Source organism: Zerene cesonia, chromosome 11 (assembly GCF_012273895.1).
Source record: "Zerene cesonia ecotype Mississippi chromosome 11, Zerene_cesonia_1.1, whole genome shotgun sequence".
Lineage (NCBI taxonomy): Eukaryota > Metazoa > Arthropoda > Insecta > Lepidoptera > Pieridae > Zerene > Zerene cesonia.
This window is the reverse complement of record NC_052112.1, coordinates 2,654,104-2,665,381: the sequence shown is the minus strand read 5'-3', so window position 1 is coordinate 2,665,381 and position 11,278 is coordinate 2,654,104. Positions and strand designations below refer to the sequence as shown.

The 11,278-nt window shown below is 31.5% G+C and overlaps 1 protein-coding gene across 3 annotated transcripts in view; it reads right to left on the bottom strand.

The window, feature by feature from the left end:
* LOC119830129 (aquaporin AQPAe.a) overlaps positions 1-11,278 on the bottom strand; it is a 51,285-nt gene that overhangs the window by 2,741 nt on the left and 37,266 nt on the right. For all 3 annotated transcript variants that reach the window (XM_038352997.1, XM_038352999.1, XM_038352998.1), the window contains 4 exons: positions 5,330-5,473; positions 2,227-2,298; positions 1,687-1,824; positions 948-1,028 (listed from right to left, as the gene is read on the bottom strand). In XM_038352997.1, coding sequence (XP_038208925.1) covers positions 948-1,028; positions 1,687-1,824; positions 2,227-2,298; positions 5,330-5,473 — 435 coding nt within the window. The remainder of the gene's footprint in view (positions 1-947; positions 1,029-1,686; positions 1,825-2,226; positions 2,299-5,329; positions 5,474-11,278) is intronic.

Genomic DNA, 11,278 nt, shown 5'->3' with positions numbered 1-11,278 from the left:
CCGGCTTCGCCCGTGGTACATATATAGCCTATAGCCTTCCTCAATAAATGGGCTATCTAACACTGAAAGAATTTTTCAGTTCAAACAAACTCTTCAGCATTATAATATATAAGTATAAATAAATAAATGTTTAAATATTAGTAGTAGGACTAACTCATTTTTAAATGAATATAATGAATACTTTGATTATGATTCCCACTAGTAGCTGTTTAGTAATGTATGCATCTAATATAAACGTGAAGGTTTGTAACGATAGATGCTTAGACAGTTCTTTGCTTTTTCAATAAAATCGACATTGGAACGGATGAAATTTAGCGCAGGTACTAGATAAAATTTAGTTTGTTAGATGAAAAAGGTGTCTAATGTTACAGGTCATATATATATAAGAGTAAAATTTATACAAAAGTGTTTTGAATAAAATTTTTCCATTCCATTTTTCTGTAAACCGTAACTTTGTATGACACAATACAAACATGAAACATTCCGCAGTTGGCTGATTCTATTAGGAGACATGTTTGCAAATATTATGTAAGGTCAAATAATTTAGCGAGAATGTGATACAGATTATTTTGTATATTATGATGTAAACATTTAGCACATGCCATCCTAAATTTTGGTACGTGACAAAAAGATTATTTTATTCGCATAGCTTTCATTCCCCTTGACATTAGGTGATAAAAATTTTATGTTTTTTCTCGGGTTTGAAAATATTTAGTAGTAAATTTTTGAAATCCGATATGTGGTTAAGGCGTGAAGAAGAGACAGACAGAGTTACTTTCGCATTTATAATATTAGTAGGAATTCTGTGTGGATAAAAAAAATAGTTTAGTGTTTTGTTTGTGTTATTGTGTTTGTTTTACGCAAGAACTTATTAGTTTTAAATGGATTTATGACTTTTTACAACTGCGTCTTTAAGATAAAGTTAATTTAGTGATCATTTAACTTACCCAGTGTGAAGTCCAATTACCCATCACGAGCGCGGGCCCGAAGGATCGCGCGGGATTCATACTTGAGCCGGTGAATGGAATCTGTATAATCATAAATAATGTCATAATCATAAATAATCAAAAATATGGACTTTCAAGAAGGATTTACGTGGGAGAAAAATTTAGAAATTGGTGAACAACTAATGCTAATGTAACCGTAGAGCGTTCGTCTAGAAGAAAAACTAAAACTAACAAGAAAATAATATAGACTTCTTGCTTTTCAATACAAAATTAATAATTATTTTTAACACAAATAAGACCGTGTTTAAATATTCAGAACTAGATATATCCTGATTAAGCTTAATTATATCAATACATATATATATATTTTTATACGAATTTTCAAAAACATATTGCAATTATTAATGCATCAAATCTATAATATTACAATACATACGACATACAACAATTTCAACTAAAACTTTTTTAATTATTTTATACTTTTTTGTATAATTTTTTGTTATTGATCTGACATAGCCTGCTCGATGATTGAACTATTTATGCACGTTGACAAAATTCATTTTTAAAATCGAAACAGTACCTAGTTCCAGAGCTCTTTTTAAAAACCAGCCTCCTGGTCACTACATTTTAAGAATCTAGATTTAACAGATTGTGTGTGTAAGTTCCAACACAATCACTACAAAAACTGCAATTCCCCAAAATGAAGACAGAAATGTTTAAAATAATTCCTTATACTCACACAAGCCGCATGGCAGGCGGTAATGCTGAGGCCGATGGCGAGCGGGCCGGAGCCCTTGATGTCGTTGCGGCGCGCGTCGCACACGCCCTGCACCACCAGCACCAGCACGAACGTGATGAGCGCCTCCACTAGCACCGCCTGGGCGTAAACACAACGTTCTTAGAGACTATTACGCACTTAAAATAGCGATAGGTGCTTGGCGACTGTTTTAATGAAAGCCATTCCATTTCCATGGATAAAGCACGGTTTAAATATGAATCTGGAATATATGATGAATGTGGTATGGTATATTTAATTATAAATGTATATCGATATAATTTGTAAGTATTTCTGTAGCATATTATACCTATCTTTAAAAAAAAGAGCAACAAAAATTGGCATCCAATTTATAACCATGCCAACCGTCGCTTAACTTCAATATTTGATTATTTGTTACGTTACTCTTAAAACAAATCTGAAATTTTATTATCACAATGTTATCATTGTCACAAGTAATCAAATATTGTCGAATTAAAATAAATCCTTGATGTACTGTCATACCTGACCATCGGTGACACCGTCTCCGGGCAAAGTCATACCAAAGGACACCACCCTGTCTTCAGGAACGGCCAACTGCAAATAAGTAATAAACTTTAATTAAATGTTTATAAATTAGATTGCACTTTCTCACATAGTAAATTATAAAATTTCATGTTAAATTGTTCCAAACAATTAAAATCAACGAAGTAGCGAAAATGCCTTAACAATATGACCTTTCAATATTCGTTCCCAAATATTAGAAATATGCCTTAGAATCCGATATCAACCGCCTTGCACGTGCCCTAATTACTACTTAAACTTGTCAAGCAGGCTGGCTGTCAACTTTGATTTCAATAAGACGCTAACAATGGCCGTTCGTAGGTGACCTAGTATGTTGGCAATGCACCTATGATGCAATAAGGATTTTAATCGCATAGCTTGCTTGTCTAGAATCTACTGTAACATAACATTATCCACGGCAGAGTGACTCCAATGAACGCTAACTCAACTATATTGAAATAAACCTATAACAAATATAGCTTAAACAAAAATAACCCATATTACAAATGTTTCAATTACAGCTGAAACCAAACATTAAACCAAGTACTTAAGAGTTATTTAATTCAATTTCGTCATTTTAAATCAAACAAGTTTTGGCAAGAACATTATTTACTCAAATTACACGATTTACATCAAAATTGTTTACAATGACTCTATAAATTACGGTTAAACCTGATACTACAAAACACAAATTCAAAACAGAAGCGCATAAATTAACATACAAATAGCTAGTAAATCTGTGGCGTAATCGCTTCTCCTGAATTACTGGTCGTCGTGGGAAAGCTATGACTACTCATAAACGCCCACGACTTTAGAAGCCTCGAGGGTTTGGCCTAGAGTGTTACTCTGTTAGTCCTTAAAGCAAATAACGTTTCAACAGTAAACCAGTAAAAATTCTCAGGAGATATACAGTGCAGTCATGTGCGCAACTATAAAGATAATATATGTTTTCCTAGGCGTTGTATCAAAAACTTGAATTGAAAATTTATTAGTTTTAAACCGACAAAAAGTACAATATTTTTAATTTTATTTTTGTTATGATATTCTTCTTCCCTGATGATTATTTCCCGAATATGTAAACATGCTAAAAGCCATAGCATAGTATGCTAGTCCCAATATCATATTTATTGACGCAGATGAAACATGCTACAAACATATAAATTTATGATTGATTGAACTTTTCATTTTAGAATTTAAGATTAAAAAAAATAAATTAAATTTCTCCAAAAGCAACGAATATAAATAAATAATCATAAATCGTATTAGATAATAGCTCGCTACAAAATCTTAAAATTCGTTTTCAAATATATCTTGAACCGCAGTTCAAACATGAGTCGTGAGTAATTAATTTGCATCTGATTTAAATTCAAAGAGAATCTTGTGATTTGTCAGTTAAACCCATAAGCTTTAATGGTATGTATTGATATATCGCTTACGAGCCACTTCACGTCTGAAATACAATAACCATATGCAATTCAATGATAGTAATTGATTCATTTTTGATGTTCGTCACTTGAATTACAATCAGGTAATATTGCCTCTTAAATAAGCTTTAGTATCGTAAATACATACCATAAAATGAAATATCTTTTTTCATATTTATGGCCAAAAATCCGAATCAGTCGGAGTGTGTCTGTGAGTTTGAGTAAATTAAATGCAACTAATAAAATTGTGAAGATTAATGGAAAGAACTATTTCCCTTGCCACTCGATTGGCTTTCTTAATATAGTAAGATTTGCTTCTTGATGTTGTTCTGATTGCAGCAGACAGTTTAAAGATTAATAACAGTTTTACAAAAGCCGCGCTATAAGTGTGACGGTAATCAATTAATTTAACTACGCTCGTAATATTAGAGTAACCATAAAATAAACTAAACACTCCACATGTTATTGTTTTCAAATGCTTTTAGGAAAGAAGAAAGTAAAAAATACACGTTCCTAATAAATTTTCTTAATCTCACACTCTTACAAATTTTTGGTTTTCTTCTTGTGTTTTTCTGGATAAATTAGGGGATGATAATTTCGTAACAACCACTGAACTAAATAATATCTATCTATAATGTAAATAAATTGAAAAAAAAAATTCATCAGTATCCCTCACAGCAGCACGGTAACCGCCCCAACGTTTATATATCATTGATAATTATATCCATTCAGTATGAACACATTCGATTGCACATCTCGCTGTTCATTAATCTTTCAAAAGTCGTCCAGTGAAGGTCGAGCTCCAATTTGTTCCTTTATTCTAAAACCATCAGTGTCAGGGCGAGCGAGACAATTTTTACCACTTACAATTAAAACGCCGACGCGCTATATTTGGAGTTGTCGTGCTTCTTTCATATAAACTATGTACAAAGTGGGATTATTTACTACAAGTTTATACTTTTATATGCCTCTAAAACGGATCACTTATATAATTAAATATCATATAATGAATACGTAGAAGTACCAGCAAAAAATGAATAACAAAATAGAATTGAATTATTATTATTATTTGAAGTCACGAGATTCTGTTTTTTAATATATTAGGACATTTGGACATTTTTATTGCTAAGACATGGTTTAAGTACACAGTTTATTATGAAAATACTTGTTTAATGTTCTTGAATCCGGTTTATGCATCGACGTTTTATGATCAAACCGTATACTATTTATATCTTTCCTGTCGTCTCTTTGACATATATTTTCCCTCGAAGAAAGTAGAATACTTTCATGATTTATAACTTGAAGGTTAAAATTACAACTCACCGACCTATACAGCTATATAGATTATTGAATCTTGATGTGCTTAATGATTACACTATATTATATAGCTTATAATGCATATATTTTACCACTATCTTTAGTCTTAATATATATAAATGACGTGTCACATTGTTTGTCCGCGATGGATTCCTAAACTACTAGACTGATTTAAATCAAATATTCACACCATGTGCAGTTTGATTCAACTTAAAAGGTAGGACAGTTTATATAATTTCAGTTACGGTATATGACCGGGCGGAGCCGGGGCATGCAGCTACTTATATTTAAAAGCGTGATAGTATTCAGAACAATCAACTGACCCTGATGAAAGCAGCTCCAGCAACAGCACCCAGCGTTTGTACCACGATGTAGAAGAGCGCCTTGATCAGTTTGACATCGCCCGCCGCGAACAAGCCCGCCGTCACCGCGGGGTTGATGTGCCCGCCGGACACGTGGGCGATCGCCTGTGACAAAAAAACCGTATTAATACGTTTGTAAATACGTAACTTGCTTTATAATAATTTCTCTCCTGTACATAAAACACTAAAAATCTCACAATGAAATCAGAACAAACGAAATAATTAATTGCAATTAAATATTTTAAATTGATAAAAAAGTTATAAAACTCAAGAATTGATTCTTTCTTTATGTCGGTTCTCAAGTCTTAAGAAAAGAATCTAGAGAAATAAAAACTAAACTAAGTGATTTCGATAGAATTGAAGCGTAGAAGATTTTTAACATCTTAATTCTTTAGTATTTGTGTACAATATCTTATCTATCGGTTTCTTATTGAAATATATGAATATCATTATACATAGGTACATAAAATATGCATCGATGATTTTATTAATAGATACTTATCTCAATAAGCTCCATAAATTTAAAAGACATTTAAATGCATTCAGATCGATACTAGCAATAAATAAATATTTATTTATATCTTATTGAGCTATCTGCTCGCAAATAAATAACTTGAGCATTGGGATCGTGTCGCGAAATCAATAAAATGTCTTGTCATTATTAACCTATAAAGTTTGCGCGCGAGTTACTCGGCTTATCTCTAGCCATTCACTTATAAATCTCAATTAATAGGTCGTTTGAATAATACATTTTAATTTTTAAGGGAAACTTTAATATGGAATTAGTTCTAATACTTATTGGAAGTTTGAACATGCTTAAATATACATACAACTATTGTTTTTTAACATTTTTCTGTAGTAGGCACCCACAGGTAGGTATTTCTACTAAGTCAAACAATAATGAAGAAACCTACTTTTAAATTAACATAAACATTTCGAATTACAAGTGAACACAATTCATCATTGTTAAATGTATAAAAACTTGTTACAATATAATTATAATCTTATATCATAATTCGAATAGATGTGTTATGAAAGTCATAGTCATGGTTGTGAGCAACATGTAAATGCGTTGTTGTATTTAAACGATTCGTAGTTCGTACACAGCTGGAATGGAAATCTCAATCGAGTTTGCATATTAGCTCTTATCAGGGCCTATATCAGTCCATACATCATGCACCATACGCCGAACTACATGTTATTATGTGGTTAGTGCACTATCAAGGGCAGTTACAATCCCTAAAAGCGATTCATGTCAGCCACTTTTGCGGTCGTTAAATAAAATTATATTCGACGTTTATGACTTTTTACCAGATTCTTTAAAAAATACACTACGTTAGTAATTCTTAGAAGATTTATCACACTTTGAGTCGACAAAATTTTGGAGCGGGTAGGGCTTCATCTGTCTAATACTAGCTGCGCCCCGCGGTTTCACCCGCGTAGGTCCGTATCCCATAGTAATATCGGGATAAAAAGTTGCCTATGTGTTATTCTAGTTGTCCAGCTGTCTACATACCAAATTTCATTGCAATTGGTTCTGTAGTTTTTGCGTTAAAGAGCAACAAACACACACACATCCTTACAAACTTTCGCATTTATAACATTAGTAGTAGGATTATAGAGAAAAATTTTCTAACACTGTATGTTTGGAGGAGGTAATCTCAGAAAGTACTGACCACATGACAATTATTTGACTAACTAAAATCTACACTATCCAGGAGAGACGCAGGCTGCTTTTTATGCCGATTCTACCTGAAAGCAGTCAGTACATGCAACAAATAATACGTTTTCCATCGTTTTAAGGAGTTTATGAAAAATAAACACGTTCGAAATGATTTACACTCCAACAGACTTGGAGTGTTATTTACTCATTATACTGTTTGGAATATTACATATTTAACAACACATATATTTTGGTTTATAATAAAGTAATTTTGTTAAAAGCTGTTTAAATAATTTCAATTATATGCCAATAATACAGCTGGAGAGTTGTCTCAGTAACTACTAGACTGTAACTACCAGGAGGGAATCCGGGGCGGACCGCTTGTACGAATATAAAACCTTTTCCATCGTAAGATAAAATTTTTCAATAATGTCTATGGATTATTTCTATAAATCGCTTGAAATTTATTATTTACAGCATCGTACGAGTTAACACATATGATGCAAGACTTACGTCCGCCTTTTGACAGATATATTAAGTATTAACCATATTTTCTATCAAATTAATAGTATTGGCAATAAATTTAGTCAATAGATATATTATTCGAATATAGCACGTAATTATTTAATTTAGTACATGTATATTTACTGATGATCAAATAGTCTAGATATTACAATAATTGTTGATTTCGTGCAAAATATCTCTGTATCACATTTCATCCAAATCAGTTAAGCAGTTCATGCGTGATGGAGAGACAGACAGAGGAAGAGAGAGATTAGCTAAAATTCTTACATCAACAATAATCTATTAAAGTTAGCTTAAACCGGAAATAAAAACATTTTAAATTAGCCTATACCATCGATAATTGGTATCAATTTTTACAACGAATCTTTTAATCCCTAGATTTCTCATCATAAATCAGAACAAAACTGTTAGAGTAAAATTTATATCTTTATAAGTATTTGCTTTGAAAAGGGCATGTTAAGGTACTCAAGCGCTGTCAATAGTTCACTCGATAGAGATCGGACGTGGGCCTCAGATTTGGGTCACATGTGTTCTGTGAATCAACTAATACCTGTTTTATATATGATATATAATACTCATTCTTGTTTATCTTTATACTTAATGCCTTTTTACGATGGCAATGTTTTACAGCCCATAAATTATATAGAGGACGTATATTAGTTGCATTAGAAATTAAGATCTGGTTTGAAATTATTTTAGGAAGTAGCTAATATAGAAATTATATTTTTTAATCAATATCAGTATAATGAAGATGGCTGTCTAACTCTATCTTTTATTATCTTCTTTATATGTGTTAGTCAAACCACTTATACCTAAAGAGCTGAAGGGTTATTTAGGGAGTTTTGTTTTATTTAATGAAAGAGTTATATAATTTTGAAATACTACAAAAAATACAACATTGGCAGAACCGGTGCGCTAAAAGGGTAGTTAATACGGCGCTGGTAAGATATACATCTAGTAAAATTTAAAACTATGTATCATTAATTTTTACTTATATTGTTTTCGCAGTTTATTACATATAGACAAAAAACGGAAAGACGCAAATCTAAACCGATCCACGGAATAAATTATAGAAGAACGCGGTCAAAATAAAACGCAGAGCAATTAACATAAAAGTGATTGTACCTACATATACCTACATATGTTCTGAGCCACCCAGATCTTTCTAATGGGCGACACACAGGCCATAGCCACTGTTTCGAATGCATTGTTCGTATCACTGTTAAATCGTAAATAAACTCGATAAGGCATACGCATGAACTCGCTAAATGTACGAATTAAGGGATTTACCGTACAATATAATTACAGCAACCAGTTTTCATGCAACACGAGTATCGTAAGTGGTGCACACGTGTGACAAATAGGTACGTATGAAAATATATGCTTTAGCGAATAAAGAAATGCGACTGTAACGCTCCGTGGAATATACATAACTCTTTCTCAATTATAAGATTCAGTTCATATTAACTATAAGTAATTATACGATGTTACTTTGGTACAGAACTCAAATTAGTTGAATTTACTGAATGTCATAAGTCGAAAATAACTTAAAGTAACGACTTTTTCCTTCCAGAATAAAGAGAAAAATGTAGCCGTATATTGACGTGTACGTTAAATATAATGATATTTTCATTAATTGTTATGAATAAATATTAATTTATTTTTGTTTTGTACTCTAAAACATTAACGTCGAGGCCAAACGAAGCCCCATCGCATCGCTACAAATATCAACGTTGACTTCTTTATGAGATTCTAACGCAATAAAGTAAATTAAATAACATTTCAACGAGTTATCGTTAAACTAATGCCCTAAGGTTTAATGCACTTAACTCCACACAATATTTCAACTTCGGTTTACACCTATCAAATGAACGTATTTACATATTCGTTGGAGAAACGTTTTAAAGTGTGAAGCACACAAGTAAAAGACTACGCAAGTGATGTATCAATAGAAGTAATTGTTTGTAAAACAACAGTTGTAAAATATTTTCATTGAATGATTTCTTTCGTAATAATTGTGCAATGACGCATCTTTAAATTGATATTCACATTTACATATTTGTACATAGGATCAGTTTAACCATAAATTTCTAGAACTATTAAAATGACATAACATCGACGATTAATACATCAATCAAATGCAACTAAATGCTCCACCATTTAAACGTAATTCCAGCATAAGGTAAACGAACTATATAATGTATTCGTTAATCTATCACAGAACATCCTCATAATATTACATAACATTACATAATCGCAACATTTTTATGCAATTATAGTCTATTTATAGGCTCAGAATGTTTTTTATTACATAAGACCCTTCTGCTTTGAACATTAATATGTCGATAACTCTTACTCTAAAGAAATGAAGATTATCTTAAAAGCATATAATTTATGTAGAGAAATGGTCGAGATGCCTTCTTCGATTACTTTGCTTTTATGCTTCTCGTTTTATTTCGTCATACATTACGAAGAATATATTATAGCATTCGAATACACGTAGGGGGTTATACGCTTTTACGTTCGTTATTATCTTGAATTTGGAATATTATAAAATAAGTAGATTTAATCATCATCAGTAGCACATTTGTGTTCCTACGGCAAGGACACAATTCGTTAAGCATGAAAAATTTGTACGATTTTTTCACACAATGACGCAAAGGTGGTGTGTATAATGAGAATGTAAATTCAAAAAATATGTACCTACTAGTATCATATATAATATTTTATGCTCGAACTATTGAATAAATATAAGCACTTAAACCACAAAACCTTATAACGTAATCCTATAAAATAGTGCAAGGGTGTAGTAAAAAGTTTAGGTGTGTTTGATTCAATAATTACGTTGCAGATATCATTATTAATTATCTACTTATTTTAATTGAACTATGTTGTTAATGACAGTGGATATTGGCATGTTAATTTTTCACGTAAATATATATTAACATGAATGGCCAAAAGTGTGGAACGTAATTCGACAGCGTCAAGACTAATTCGGTAAATTAATTATTTTTTAATGTATTTGTTTAGACACAAAGAAGGTTCTTGTAGAGAGAAACAATGTACACGGGTGTAGCCGGCCGGACTGCTTGTATTAAATGTATCTCGTGAATGTCACCGCAAATTATTTCAGAAATCAGAGTTAAGCATAATTTGAGATACACTTAAGGTTTTTAATACAGCGGGTATAAATCAGAAAAAAATTAAAACGGATTTTTTGTTTGTCGTAGTCACTAACTTAAACCCTTATACATTTTTAATCGGTTCAATCGTATCGATTTATAAACGCACTTACTTTTTGTGTATTTAATTAACTATTAAATATAAATTGAATTAGGTACATCCGGCCTCGATACGTCAATGTTACAGTTTTATAAAAAAATAATTAGACTGTCCGATGGTGACTCAAATGAGAACTCTCGAAATAATTTAAGAGCAAATTAATTAGATAACTTTTATTTCTTCGCGTCATCTTATACTATAGACATGGCAAAAAGGTTGGATAAATATATGTAGTATCAACATGCAGATATTTGCCAAAGCTTATGTTTTTTGTATTATTTAATATTTAATTATACGCTAAATTTCAAATCAATTGAAGATCGTCTTATAACATTTTCTACCGTTTCAACATACTTAACATTACACTTAATAGCGTTCTCCAAGCACATCGAAATCAATCATATCTCATAAATAACTGTCAAAATAATATCGTCTTAAAT